The sequence below is a fragment of the Poecilia mexicana genome, unplaced genomic scaffold (genome assembly GCF_051168715.1).
Source record: "Poecilia mexicana isolate PSO_F unplaced genomic scaffold, ASM5116871v1 scaffold_11, whole genome shotgun sequence".
NCBI classification, from domain to species: Eukaryota; Metazoa; Chordata; class Actinopteri; order Cyprinodontiformes; family Poeciliidae; genus Poecilia; species Poecilia mexicana.
The window spans coordinates 7530532-7546503 of NW_028263380.1; the positions used below are offsets into that span (position 1 = coordinate 7530532).

The 15972-nt window shown below is 40.2% G+C and overlaps 1 protein-coding gene across 1 annotated transcript; it reads right to left on the reverse strand.

Moving 5' to 3' along the window:
* Positions 1 to 8052: 8052 nt before the first annotated feature.
* heyl (hes related family bHLH transcription factor with YRPW motif like) lies at positions 8053 to 13396 on the reverse strand. Its single transcript, XM_014996028.2, has 5 exons — positions 11449 to 13396; positions 9585 to 9651; positions 9411 to 9494; positions 9226 to 9307; positions 8053 to 9140 (listed from the first exon to the last, which is right to left on the reverse strand). The coding sequence occupies exons 1-5, from the start codon at positions 11526 to 11528 to the stop codon at positions 8461 to 8463; spliced, it is 993 nt and encodes a 330-aa protein (XP_014851514.1). The 5' UTR covers positions 11529 to 13396; the 3' UTR covers positions 8053 to 8460.
* Between the last annotated feature and the right edge of the window lie 2576 nt (positions 13397 to 15972).

The window sequence follows — 15972 nt, forward strand, 5'->3', positions numbered from 1 at the left end:
GCTCTGTGTGGATTGTTTGATCATTTTCCCATTATTTTTTTCCAACCTCAGTACTTGAACAAGCAAGTTGGTAAATATATCTCAAAATTAGCTGGATATCAGCTCAATATTTCTGGAAGCAAATGATGAAAATAGCAAATGTCTAGATGTTTAGAACAGAAGGATGTGATTCAGCAGAATACAACCAAGACCTTCCATAGATATTAGGTAAATTACATCACAAACCATTCTCACAACAACCACCACAGAGCATTGATGATCCATATTATGACTAAGACCAAGCACTGAGCAAAAGCAGTCTTCCATTTAATCAATTAACAAAAGAAAAAAAAAATCAATAAATGAAGGTTTAAGTGCTAATTTAGAACTAAGATATTCTGATGCTTCTCTGCCTAATATCCCCTCATTTTTCTAACAAAGAATAATTTTGTAGAAATAAACAAGCAAACAAGCAACAACAACCAAAAAAAGTGATAGTAAAATTAAATAAAACATTATTAGGAAACAAAAGCAGGAAGAATCAAGTATAAATTCTTCTCTTCCTCAAACCTTCCTTATTTGATTAACTTCTCTGTATTTGCTCTTTTCTATTTATTATGTTGGTTTTATTAGCACAAGTAAACTCATGAAGGGTCCACAAGTCATTCAAAATATCACCATCAAAACAATACATTATTTTGTAGCCATGCTCATGCTTCTGAAAGGGAAAAAGTAGGAAAAACATAAAACGCACAAATCACTGGTGAACTCTAGCAAATTTGCATTTATCTACTCAGACTGCTAGCTTAAACCATGTAAACATTCACAAGTCTTCCACATCAATACAAAATGTGCCCACACAATATGAAAGATGCACACTCACAAAATATATGTATATACAAGTTTACTAATATAAGTTAACTTAAGCGAAGTCCTGCTCATTAAATTACAGTCGCGCTTTTTAAAGTTCGTGTTGAGCGCGCGAGCCAAGACAGCGATATGACGTTTATAGTTAATGCATATTTTGGAGCCGTATTCTCATAAAATGTGCCTCCATAGAAGGATTATACAAGAGCTGCTGTGCAAGAGCTTCCAAATCGTCCAGTAGGTGGTGCTCGCGATCCACGCGGAGTTAAAAAAAAACAAATCAGTTTGTTACACAACCAGAAGCTGACAACGCGCGAGGACTATTCGCAAGAGTGAGATCGGCACTCAACGTGTCAATAAACGTAGCTTTTTTTGTTGTTGTTGTTCATAATGAAATATTGATATTTCATTTTTATTGGTCACTGAATAAAATCCATCCATCCATTTTCTGTACACCCTTGTCCCTTTAGTGGGGTAGGGAGAGTTGCTGCTCTCCCGCTAACGTTCCGGGCGAGAGGCGGGGTTCATCCTGGACAGGTCGCCAATCTGTCGCATCACTGAATAAAATGAAATAATTACTCATCGTAATGAATTAATTATCGTGCCATCTTTACTATTATTAAATTTCAAGCAACACGTTAGCAGCCACACACCAGAAATCAATTATTATCTCTACAAAGCTCTGAACTCCATTGACTCCATAAAGAAAGTTTGTTTTCCACTGAGCAGAACATTGGTTGGTTTTTCCAGAGCCTGTAGACAACCCTAGGTCACAAACAAAACCCTGAACAAGTTCTGAACCAGTTCTTTTTACATGTTTGATTAGATACTCATTATAAGCTAGGAAACCACTTTTGTTTTATAATTCAGTGATGGCCAGTCAAAATGAAATGTTATTTTATTCTGTATGTTAACAACCATCTCGAACACTTCAACCAGCTAAATAAAACATTCAAGTAAACCTAAAAAAAAAAAGTCTATATAAAATGTCCACACACTCTCTGACCAGGAAATGTGAAAGACACGTTCACAAAATGAATGTCAACACACAGAGAAAATAAAAAAAAGCAAGGGATCCTTATCAGGAAACTAAACAAGTCAAATAGGCTTCTGAGAAAATTGGTTAAATATCCTGTTGGATTCAGACCACATATTTGCACACGTCTCCAAACAGAGTATTGTTTTTCAGCAACGTGTTAAAAACATTCTATGTCCAAACAAAAGTGGGATTGGGTGGTGCCTTGGAAATGCTTTTATATCCCTTGAAGGCTTTCACAATATGTCATATTACAAAAACAAACTTCAACATGTTTAGCTTGAACTCTTATCACTATATAAAAATGGCCCCAATAGTTTGATAAAGTATGAGGGCTACACTAACAAAAGAAAATCACAAATAAAAAGATACAATCATGAGCATAAAGCAATAAAATTATGAAGATAAAGCCATACTATTGTGAGAATAAAGTTGGAAGATAATAAAATAAAGTTGTAATTATATAAGAATAATGTCACAATATTTAGATAATAGTCAAAATATGAGAAGAAAGTCATAATATCACCAGAATAAAGTCAAACGAGAAGAAAAACAAAATAATACAAAACTGAAGTTGTAATGTTTTGACTTCATTCTTGTATTATTTCAACTTTATTATCATAGAACTTTATTCTTGTAATTTTATGACTTCATTCTTGCAGTTTTAGTTCTAAATTTTTTGTTTAACTATTTAGAGTGACTTTAAACGTTTCATCTTTGCTAAGCAGCTTACACTCAGTCCGATTTCGTGAAAAGCACAACTCCCTTTGTATCCTCTTTTTAGTTTTTCATTGTCAAATCATTGTTGGAATTATTGGAGAAGCTTAGGTTTAGGGCAGAAACAGATATCAATATGTACATTTGTATCGCTATTAGGGCTGTAGTGATACAATAATCTCACGACACGATATTCTGCTCATGATACGATATATATTGCGATATTCAGCAAACGATACAATTCAATACACTTTTGCGATTTTAGAAAGATTTTAGAGAGACAGAGTGATTTTGGTGACATTTTGTGACTGTTATAGAGTTGGATTGAATTAATTTAACTGAAAACTGATTAAAAGCACCAACTACACAATACCTGGCTCTGGCTGGACATGGACACAGACTTAAAGTCGACAGCTGGACAAAATGAATCAAAGAAGTGGTGAGAAAACATGTTTCTTTTAATTGAAACAGTACAAACTGTAGCTTAGATGCATTTCTAAAGTAAATAAAGTGCACCAAGTACCTGCTCTGAATAGTTCGATACCTTTTTAACCTTGACACTTAACATCTGAAGGAATCACTCTAAGCCTGATGACCTAATCACTCTCCCAGCGAAGCAAGTAGTGAGTGAGCAAGGTGACAGTTGGATGTTACTATACTATATCGATTTTTTTCTAGGAAAAAAAATATCGATATATATTGCAAAATTGATATTATTACACAGCCCTAATTGCTATCAACGTTACCTTTACTTTTAAATATAGAGGGTATATATGCAGGCACTTGATGCATTACCTTGACAGAAGGCAACAATATAGAGTTGGAGCAGTGCTACTGAAATCACAAGTGTCTTCATCTTCTTTGGGATTCACACCAACAGCTGGAAGCTTTTTAAACAAAGTTATACTGAATCTAAACCCACTGCAGCCTGTTTAACTGAACCGTAAGATTATTCCCACTATGGAATGAAGAGCAAGGAAGAACAGACAACTTTAATACGATGATATGGAACGCTCCTCCTCCTCGGTGGTGGTGTTCCCGCAACAGCAGGTCAGTGATCGATGAGGCAATAAAATCAAGAACCGGTAATACTAAAAGCTGTAAATGTGACACATTTACAACAGCAAGAGTCAGAGAGTTTCTGTGGCACACTTTCATCAAACAACTATGACATTAAAGGCATTGAAGATAAATGAGTAAAAGAAGGCCCCAAGACTCTTTTTACAACTAAAAAAGAAAGTAAACATAGAAGGGATTCTTGTCAAACAGACTGAAAATAAAGTGTATGACATTATTTTCAATTTAAATGTTGGTCAAGTGTATGACATTATTTTCAGTAGGCCACTGCAACGGCATCATTCAAAATGCTGCTGCCAGAGTCCTGATCATCACCAGAAAAATCTACCATATCATACCAGTTCTTATACCGCCCCTGGCTCCCTGTTTGCCGCAGAAAAGATTTTAAAAATCAGCCCTATGAATGTTCTGAGGACCAGAACTAAACCAGCTGAGGCCGCATTTAGGAACGAACTCCGGACCAAGAGCATGCAGAAAATGACACAATAAGATAAAGAATAGAGGACGTCACATCTGACTTTTGAGTCATCTTTATTAAATTTCATACAAATTAAACAGTAAATTGGGTCAGGGTTAGATAAACACATCCTAATGTCAGGAAAAGTGCACTACCTCATTTGATTCAGGGAAGTGAACGTGTCATTCTCAAACTATTACAACACCTCTATAATATGTTTCCAGAAAGTTACAGCAAAAGAATTATCACCCAAAACCTGGAAAATAACCCACAATATGATTTCCCATAAATTAATTAGGTTAATTCCAGATTAACTTCAACAAGCAAAATCTGGATTATGCTCCAAAGTGCTGTTCCCAATACATCCAGATTACAGACACATTATTATTATTATTATTATTATTATTATTATTATTATTATTATTATTTCGATATTGGGAATGTAGAGCACTTAGATATTTAGCATCTGATCTATTTTATGTAAAAAAAAAAAAAACGTTCTTTTGCTGCGTCACTTCCTTTATATTTGTACCTTTGCAGTTCCAACAGTAGGGGGTGCTCTGACTTGCCCTGCAGTCGCTTCTTCTTTCTACTCTGTATTTTGCCTTCCTTTATAAAATGTATTTCAAAGCTAGAATAAAAATGTTACCCTTTTTAACTATCAAACATTAGGTTGCATTATTACTGACGTCTGATTAACCTTGGTTCAACCTTGACATGGAGGAGATAAATGTAATTGAGGGAGGATATTAAGTTGTAAAATTTGATGAATCGCCTCTTATGAATGAGTGTACATGTATGTGCCAGTAAAAGTATGTAAAAAGAAAATGAATCAATACATATAAACTGGTATTTTTGAAGTAGCTGGGACTAAAATAGGAGTAGAATGTAGTCTGTCACTTGCAGTAGAGTAAATTACCATATACAGCTTAGATGGATGTGTGGAGAAGAATGGCTGCAAAGTAAGACACAGAGTTTTATTTTATTTTATTTTTTTAAGAAATCAGGCACTTGTGGTCTCTGAGAGCCTGGACATCATGAAGATTAATGACAATAGTAACAGTAAAACGAGAATGAATGAGTGCAACAGCGCTGGGTATGAAAAGTTACAAAAATAACAATCTCTCCCTAAATCTTGAACTTGCTCATGGGACACACTCAACTCACTTCTCAGTTCAGAGTTCCAGCGTTTGAGGAAAAGAGAACTTGGAAAACAATTTAAATGTTGGTATTTTCAAAACATTTGAGTGAAATAAGAAGCTGACAACATGGCCATGTTATCTTTCTTCAATGTCGTCTATGCGGACTGCTTCCTGCGTTGCCCTTTTCTGACCACAAGATGGCACTCTTACAGAGTCCGTGTGATTTTGATCAACCAGACGAGACTTCCTGTTATCCGCTCAGCCCCATCCAGACATGAAGCAGGCAGGATAACAAAACTGAAGACTTAGAAAAAAAACAAACAAACAGAAAGGAAACTGAGAAAATACTAAAAACATACAGAAAGGCAAGGAATTGAGCAGATATATTGTTTTTTTTTTTATTTGACTATGAACAGAAACCCTGTGGTTCAGACTGAGCAGCATGAATAAAATAGATTAGTAAAGATAAGATTGTACCTGTGGGAGCTTTTAATTGGCCATGGCGGTGAAAATAACAAAATAAAAAATTAGGACAAATCCTATGTTTTTTGTTTTCTCATCTGAAAAATAAGAATTTGACATACAGAAACATTTTCCCAGCCCACTATGTACTGTGTTTCACCATATGTTGACTTATTTGACAGTAACAAAGTGTGTTTAGCCACTCTTAGCTAACACGCCAAACGCTTTTGCTCAGTCCTTATGTTAATAGGTAAGAGACACAAAGACGAGGAGAGTAGCTTCTGCTCCATTGTGTTGCATTTAATAATGATTCACATGACGAATGGGTTTGTCATCTAATGTGGCTAAATAGAGTCAGGGTTTTATTATACAAGAACGTCATAGTTTTGTAGCTGACAGGCCATGCGTGTTTTTGACTGCAATAAAATCTTCAAGGGCTAAACAATAAACTTCTAATATTAAGAAAGTTGAAAGTGGCCACAATTACACACACAGCCTCTAAAATGTCTTGAAAATTTGCTGAATGACGGTAAATGTTTTGCTAATTCACTCATAGATTATAACTTCGTGTTGTATGTGAACAAAATCACTGTGAATGATCAAAACAGACGTTACGTAATGGCATTATTAATGTGCTTATTTGTGAATTCACGACATCTGTTGGAGTTGTGAGATCAGATGAGAATATTGAGTTTGTGACAAGAAATCACACATTTTAATCTGACTGAAATGACTTCAGAGATAGTTCTTCAAAATTCATTTGCTACGTTTAAATTTTTACAATTTAAACACAGCACAATATTTAATTGAGAAAAATACTTTGTCGCCTTCTAATTTACTCCCCCTTCCCTTCAGCCCTCCTACCTTGCGACAGAACCCTCCTCTTTTCCTCACTAAGCTTCCATAAAACCTTTCCTCACATGCTCAGAACTTCCCTCTTTCTTTGCCCAACATTCCCTTCTCTTCTCTTCTCTTCTTCTTCTTTGCTCCCTCGGAGCGTCCCCTCCCCCGTGGGAAAGCCTGCGCGATGCGAGTGTGGTTGTCCTTCCAGGAAGCTGTGGTGGTGACTCTGGCTCCTCCACTCAGAGGATTGAATAGTGCCAGCCAGCTTGTGTTTTTGTCCATAAGTATGTATCTCTGTGTGCGTGCGTGCGTGCGTGTGTGTCACTCGAGCGGGCCCGCTCCTCAAACATTCCACCACCATACCGTCCGTCTGACCGCCGGCCGGCCTCGCACGAGAGCCACGCCGTCACTGCGGTCGGGTCCTGACGCCAAGCTCCGAATACTCACGTTACACGCACACACAGGCACACAACCGGGGGTTGCACACCACATAAACAAAACACTGACACACAAAGGCAGTGAAAGCACAAGGGGACCGGCTCAAGCACGCACTAGCACGCTCATTCAAATAAACAGTGCGCACTTTGCGGAACACACACATTTTTTGGACCGCAGACCACAGACATTGCATCCCGAAGTAGATCAAAGCGTTGGCCAGCAATAAACACACACAAAACTCCTCTCATCCCTCCAGCGTGCAGCTCTGGTGAAACACAGCATGGCCATGCGGAGCTTCAAGAGAAAACAACTGCTCGCAACTGCCATTTATCACTCTTCAGGGATGTGTTGTGCACACTCTGTGCACTGGCCAACTTCCTTTTATTCAAAGTATGCTTCTCTCTTTCCATCTGAACCTTCACAGCCCCTCTCATCAACCCCTAACCCCTTCCCCTACCTCCCACCCCCACCCTGTTATTAAACGTCTATGCCGAATCAGTCACTCGACCACAGACCTTCAGATCTGCGCCTTTTGTTTTCCTTCGTCTTCATCCCTCCCTCTCCTCAGTCCGTCCATTGTTGAGGAGACAGTGGCGCAGACAAACAGAGAGAGAAGATATCCGCTGGTGTACCGCAGGATTGAAGAGTAAGAATGGAAGGGAAATGGCGAGTGGAGGAGAGGAGGGGGGCTGCATTGGCTGATATGAGGACGAAGTTAATTACAGGGGAGCACCAATTAGAGGGCACAGTGATGGGTCTGTTTGCCTCACCGCGGCATCCCAAAAACATCACCATCTCCCACCATGTTTATCCTCCGCCACCGCAAGACCACAGCTCCCATAAGCCATGGCTGGAGACAGCTTACATGCTCAAAGAGGGTTACGGCTGGGGAACATGTTGGCAGTGTTTGCAGACGTGACAGATATGGATAAACGAGGAGTACAGCTCTCTGTCTCTTTGCCATTCCTTTGCTCTTTGTGTTGACAGCTGCAAAAACACGCCGGCTATTACTCATGTAGTCAGTGAAAGAAAGCAGAAACACATACAAGGGTGAAGGCACTTAAACTTTATAGAGGTTTTTGTCAAACATTCTCTGGAAAGCAAAAAAAAAAGTAATCAAATGTATAAATGTTTTAGAGAAAATAAAGGAAAACATCACAGCTCAAAGTTCAGTCAAAACTCACCCTCAAGTTTTCTTGAGGAAAACAGCATATATGGCTCTGCGGGACACTATATGTGTTTTTGTCAAACAAGAACATAGATACAACAAAGAAATTCCTTCACATTCCTTCATTTATGATTGTAAGAATCTAAAACTTCACTCATTGTCTGATATGGCTTTTAGAGTCCCTTAAGAGAGACAATGCTCATGCGTATTTGCTACATGGTGCAAATGAAAGGTCCGTGTTCACTTTACAGAGTTCATTTGTTAGAGACGATCTTCAAAACGCCCCGATCTCAGTCCCCCACCCCTGTGGTGCCTTGGATGCTCCGCTTAAGCTCCTGCGCTGGGCTATCGGTGAGCCCAGAGGCGCAAAAGGCCGGAAGGACACTTGTGGAGGGGCAGAAGATGATGAAGTGGAAGAAGAGGAACAGGGAGAGGAAGAGGATGCAGTCGGGAGAGGTAGAGGTGAGGCACATGTGGTGCTGTGAGGGGACGGCTGGTTCGGTCTGGAGTGGCCCAGAGCAGGAGACGATGGGAGGGAAGCCACCCTGTGAATGGAGGCCAGAGCTGTCGGTCCGAGGAGCGGCGGGGCGCCCTGCTGACAGCCAGCCAACGGGGCCAGACGCAGCGAGGCGGATGACGGGTAGCTCCCCAGCAGGGCAAGATCCCTGCGGCCGCTTGGGAAAGATGGCGAGGAAGGGGCCGGCGTAGCAGGGGCAATTGGCGGGAAGGAGGTCCATGGCCAGGGAGGGAAGGGTAAGGCGGAGGCAGGGGGTGGCTGTAGGAGGAGAGGGTCCAGCTCACTGGCACAGTGCGAGAGGTGGGAAACGAGGCGAGCTCCTATTGGGTCCGGAGACTCCCCCTCCAGTGAGCTTAGGTACCGTACAACCTCTCCAACGCACTCCCTGAAGCCAAGGGTCCGGTAGTCTACTGCCAATGCCCTCGCGTCAAAGTACCCTGTGATTGAAATATCAGTTTAATTCAAGTCTTTCTCATTAAGAAGTGACATCAAAAGCATTTCAAAGTACTTCTGTCCTTGTACCTTTTCCTCCCATTGCATGCAACAGTTTGAGATGGTCCACAGTCATCTGGAGAATTTCTGCTTTTTCCAACTTAGAAGAACCCTTAAGGGAAATAAAGAGCCTCGTTTTACTCAAAAACACTCTGAAAGCCATCGCGATGATCTAATTATGTCATCCTCCATCATTCTCTATCGTGAAAATCTACCTGTTTCTCGAAAGCACTTGGCACCAGTCTCCGCAGCTCCGAAAGGCTGTGGTTGATCCGGTCTCTGCGCCTTTTCTCTATGATCTGCACCACAAGAAGAGCAAAGGGACTTTAAGAGTCAAACCACATCGAGACGAGGATCTTAGAAAGTGAAGATCCAAAGCTCCCGCTCACCCCTCTCCTCTTCTTCCGTGCCAGAATCTGCGAGGCGCTGCCTGGAGACATGGACCCGGTGACGGGGCTGCATTATGGAGATGGAGTAAGTAAAAAAGGAAGATGGAAAAAAAGACTAAATGTGGTAACATTGAGTCGCCTGCATCTTGTTGTTATTACCCTGCTTAATGTGACACAGGGAGAAGAAGAGCACATCAACCCCTTTGAATCGTACTGACTTTTGGGCACTGAGAAACAACAGAGATGAGATTGGCTTTTTTGGTTGCATATATTTTTGGAGAAAGCACTTTTAGGAAGATAATTACGTAGCCCTGGGGCGACGCTTTTGTTTTGCAACGGAGGCTCCAACAGGCAACATGGGAGCCTTGGCCCTCCTGGTGCAGTCGGCCAAAACGGATCACGTTCGTCTGTGAACTCTCGTCTTACACGCCCTGAGAGAGTTCCACAGCTTGGAGTTCCCTTCAGAACTGTTGCTGCAGAGACGCATTGAACTTCCATTAGATTTTTTTTTTTTTTTTTTTTTTTTAACTTGAGAGCTGCCAAATCAAGAAGACTGTTTTTGTTTAGGTTGATTTTTGATGATGAAGGCCTTGGAAAAACAGCGTAGTCCTCAGCTCGAACATCAGAGTGCAGTTCAAATTCTTTAAACCCACCAAACCCCTTTTTTGTGTCACTGGCTCACTTTGCGTTCGTGATGTAACCCATTCTCTTTTAATTCTGCATATATGCATTGGAAGCACGCACATTCGCAAATATTTCCTTTAATCCAGATGCGTGTGAAATTTTCCGCAAAGGAATTTGACCAGTTCAACTAAAAACTTTAATGTTTCAATGACATTTAAGGAGAGAGCATGCTACATTCAGTCTTTTTTCTTTTTTTTTTTACAACGTATCAGGCATTTTGCACAACGCTCAAACAACTTAGATTAATGACTTGTGATTAAATAGGCCACATTTGAGCCTCCAGTGATCAATCAATCTTTATGTGCCAAAGCTAGAACTTTGTCTTTACTGACTGATCCTTTAATAAAATAATGTTAATTTAGTTAGATGAGGAAAAAAAATTAGCAATTTAGTTTATTTTTCCATAGAATGTTGCACTGAGATATAAACTGTGATGAACATTTTCAAAATAACAAGTCATATAGCTAACTAAAAGAGAAGCTAGTAGTTCTAAAAACATAATACAAAACATAATTAATTCTACTTTTCTTGTTTTGCTTTTGAGTTAGTTTCTAACTTTCTGTTTATAGATGCTTAAATGTTGAAAATGCATATTCACATAAACCCAACAATATAATACAATCATTTACCTTTTTTGTTGCGCTGCATATAAAAATATTTAAATACCATTTCTTAAAATTAAGCAATAAAAAAACTGCATGTTTCAGAACCAGCAGGCCTCAGATAATATCTACCTTTTTTGTAATATATTCCTAACTCTTTATTAACCGACATGCACCCAAATTTTATACATTTAAAAAAAATAATCTGTGCAACACATTTGATTTTTAACTAATACCTTCAGTTTTTTCTGTTATTTTACAGTGTTCAAATGAGGAAAAACTGCAATGCTTACTAATCATAGTGAAAGTGTTGTAGACTGTGAAAAAAACCCTCAATAAGTCATTGCTTTTAATATTTACATTTTCTGCAATGCATCAGTGTAACGGCCCTGAAAAACCAACATTTTACCCCCCCACACTCTTTGAACTTCAATGCTGTGCAACACCCATTTCTCATCACACGACATTGTTGGGAGCCATCGCGCGTGTGTATATTTAGCCAGCGAGCACAGCGGTGTAATTTTACTCTGGAGGGAAACGCGCTCCAGCCCTCAGGTGTGGCTCGGGCGGATGCTCACCAGTAGCTGTCCTCCTGCCCCACGTCGATGAACTCGTCTGTGTCCGAGTCTGGAGAGCTGTAGTCGTGAGGTCTCTTCATTTTTAGTTTTTTTCCCTTTAACCTTTCACCTCTTTGTCAGACAGATGATGATGGATGGTACGGGTGGATTGATGGATGAGTTGTTGACCGCCGTCTCTCTCTCTCTCTTTCAGTGGAGTCACTGGGACACTGAAGAGTGTGACTCTCTTGACGCTGTCAGTTCTAAAAGCTTTGTTTTCCTTCTTGTCACTTCTGCTCGCTTCTTCCCGCGCCGCCGCTTCTTCGTGTGCCCTCGGACCTCTTCTTCTTGAGCAACCCCCAAGGGCCCATGACAAGTAAGAATACTCACGAGTCGCTTCAGCCTTTTTACACAGTCAGTGGCATCCAATCGTAGTCTATTCCTCTCTTATGTCTCTCTTGGCTTGCTCTCTCTGTCACAGGCACCCAATGACAAAGTAGGACTTTGGCAGTTTGGGGCAGGGTTGCCAGCCTCGGCTCCCCCGCCTCCTCTCCTCAGGCCCTCCTCCCTCCCTTTAATCTACCCTTCCCTGGCCTGTCACCCTCCCTTCCATCTTCCCATCCTCCCGTCTTTCCATTTTGCTCAGTCATCCTCAGTCAATTAGCTTCCGATCTTCCTACTACTTTGTTTCCTCACTTTTGTCTTTCTATGTAGCCTTAAATTATGCTGCTTTGTTGGACGATGGTAGCGGTGGCGAGGGGGGAGGTTAAGGCTGTGGGAATGAGGCGTCTACAAAAAAACAAAACAAAACAAAACAAAAACAAAAAGCGACAAAATGATGCGTGAACTGTAAACTGAACGTAGTGGAAATATCGTTTGGAAGTTATTATAGGGGAAATAATGTCAGTTTTAAAGGTTCATATGGTCGTATCTGCAGGATTGAATTTCAAAAAGTGCTGCTTTTGTAAAATTCTTGGATCTGAATGTTAAAAAAAAGAAATTGCAGCCAGATTTTCATGTATTTTCTGCTGAGATCTTGCACAACATGCAACAACAACAACAACAACAAAAAAAATCCAAACTGTTTGAGGCGGCTCTGTGTGCCTGCCAATGTGTGCAGACATGAGGGGCAATGACAAAGGGGTCAAGAGAGGAATCAGTCCAATGAGTGTCTGAACATCTGTGCTCTTCACCGGACAAGATAGCGCTCTTTATACTCCCATATTCATGCAAGCACGCTAAACACACACACACTCTCACACATGGCTCCCCGTAGCACTCGGTGCTGGGTTCCGCTGCCACCGTGGGAAGATCGCTGGTGCTGATTGCCATGGAAACACAAGGCCGAGGCGCCGGTTGTTAGGAGCGATGCCTGACTGACCCAGCACTGTGAGCATATGTGTGTGTGCAAGACGGAGAGAGGCCAAGTGGCATGCCCCCTTCAACACAATGCACAGCTGAGTGTGGCTCTTCCTGCCTGGCAGACTGGAAGGGTGGGTTAGTTTAAACATGCCACAATGCAGAAGTGCAAGATCTTTGTTGGGACTTTTTGAGTGAGTAAATTGTCTTTTTTTTTTTTTTTTTTTTACCTCAGTCCAAAACAAAGTTCTGCAGATTTTAACCTGTATCGAAACATGTGTGATAAAGCTGCTCAAAAACATCCTAAAAATATTTTTTGTAGTGACTTTTTGACCACAGGATGTATCTTTTATTTTTTTTATAACCCATTTCAATCACAAGTGTGATGTGTAATGACGAGACTTGGCAAAATGTAACTTTACTGGTTTTAATTGTTGACTATGTGGTGTCTTCAATGACTTTGTATTTTTGTGTTTTTATGATGCAAAGTACTTTGAACTGCCTTGTTGCTGAAATGTGCTACACAAATAAACTTGATTAATAGATTTAAATCAAAAGGTTGATTTGATTGAAATCAACATTTCAAAACTTGAATACATATTTTACCTGAAGCTGCTTTTTTGGTCAGATTTATTAGTTTAAATGTTAAAGAAACAATTCAACACAGATGGTTTTTTTTTGAACAAACAAACTACAAGTGCAATAAAACACAGCTTGGTAATGACGTACGAATTTCCACTGCAGGATTTCACGATGCTTAAGGTTTTAAAAAGCTGCCCAAAAGGAAACAAATGTGCTTATTCTGCTTTGTTTGTATCTGATTTGATGACATCATGAGAGGAACCGCTAATCAGCAATTGGTTGCTGCTAAATAAACTGATTTTATGCATCCTTAAATATTAGATTTAAATGTAAGGATTTCTTGTTTAATGTTTCTTTTAATGTTTCAATAGTTATGTCAGTATACAAATGAAGTTATATAAGGTACATACATAAAATGTACAAAAACCTTGGAGATTTATTAGTGCAATATAATGTTGGATGAACAACTTTTGACAGTCCCCTCTATCCCGTCCTTCTTCTCGACTTGCTTGTGGCTTTTTTGTTGTGAGATCCATTCCGTACTACATCATATTGCCAAAAGGCTTTTCTGATCGGGATCTTTCTAAGCACCTTTAAATTAAGTATTTTATTATTAAAATGCAAAATAAAAAGGAAAGAACTACAAAGTCCAAACCGATCTCCTCATAACTACGCAGTGATCTTATGTCTCATGAGGCACTTGGATGAGAAAGCTTGATTTTTTCAGGGGTCAGATATGATCTTACTTGAAAAAAAAATTGACAAAATTGTGACGCAAACTAAAAAGCAGAGCATGCCATGTTGTTCTATAAGACACATACTGTATATACAGTGAGTTTAATTGAGTCTGGCTACAAGCTTTAAACGTGGCTTCCACTGCACACACTGTGCAAGTTTAGGTGAGGAGTTATTTTCTGATTTGAATTTGCCTCTTTACACTTGAATGTGTGTTCTTTATGAACAGTAGTTATTTTTATTGTTTTGAATAAAATTAGTACTGTGGCTAAAAAGTAAGGCATAGATTACATATTAAAAGTGCGGAAACAGTTCAATCAACTTAAAATACAAACTCCTCACCCTTGCCTCTATCAGATTTACTTTGAGCTGAAGTGGCACTGGCGATTTTGTTAAAGCAGTTTAATAAACATCAAAATCACGTTTTTTTTTTGTGTACCATTTTTTGCCAACATTTTTTTAATGTACAAAAGTTTCAAAAACTTATTTTTTTCCCCCCTCGGTTAAAAACATTTTTCCATTCATTTCCTACAGATCATTTTTCACCTCACCCCCCACGGCCGTCGCATTTTAGCTCCCTCTGCCAGCTTTCTTATTACATGTCTAAGGCAGTTAAACCAAAAATACAAACATGATCATTAGCGTGTGTTTTTAATACCCAAGTGTGAGTCACCAACATGGCCGTGACCTGAGGGTGGCTGGCGGGGGTCGCGGCGTGATGTATTGTGGCGAAGTGTGAGTTGGGACAAAAGAGAAAATCCCTTCTCCCTCTCCTTTCCATCCCATCCTTTCGTTACCAATCACTCCTTGATTCAGATCTGGATCTCATTTCAGCTTCAGAAAACTGGGGGAAAAAAAAGAAAGAAAAAAAAACCCTGAAAGAGGAGATGCCTATGAAGTCAGGCCTTCAAGTCTTTGTTGTTATATTTATCGCCCACCCTCCCATCTCTCCCCTCAGACAGATTAACTTTCTTCTCTGGATCAACAGCGAATGAAATCACTCCGGTTTCCTTTGCAGCTCGTCCTCCCATCTCCAATATGATGAAGCAAGCTGTGGGAGGAAAAAAAAAAAAAAGACATGTGAGCGTAGGAAAGTCATTAAGAAGGCGAATGAATAAATAAACAGATTATTTGTGGAAATGGTTCCATGATAAGGAGAGCGGATGGTGTCAAGAAGGAAGGCTGATGGGTGATCAACACATGAGGGGAGGAGGGCAGCTGGCACTGAGCGCGGGGATGGAATTCTGGCAGATTTCTGGCGATCTTGGTCAGCCACTTCAAGATGTCCTCCCCTCCCCTCCTCCACCCTCCCATCCCACCAAACCACAACAAGGCAAAGGCCCTTATTGGAATTAACAAGCTCATACTTTTACAATTTGCGCACACACGCACAGCGCCAATGCAAACGTGCGAACGGCGCACACGAATACGCGCGAGTTTGGGAGCTGATTCATATAAGCACACGCGCTGCTCCCTCACGCAAATGCGGACAGTTCGTAGCCGCAATTTATAAGCCCCAAACACTCGGCTGCAATTATTGTTTCTGATGCATGACTGCTGCTATTGTTTGAAAAGTCCGTGAGATGGAGCGAGCCCAGCGGACTGCTACGCTCTCCCCGCGTTCATGTCAACGTGAATAACTGAGCAGAAGCAGCAGCGACTGATCAAATGGTGGGACGGCAGCCACTGCTCCCGCAAAGCGCAACTTGCATCTAAAAGAAACACAAATAAACCCCATTCATTCATTTAAATTTGATATGTAAGTATTACTAGTGCTGTCGATTAATACATTTAATCATGTCACACTCTAGCGCTGCGATTAATTATGATTAATCACTGACTAATTTGGAAATTTGAAATACAAACACT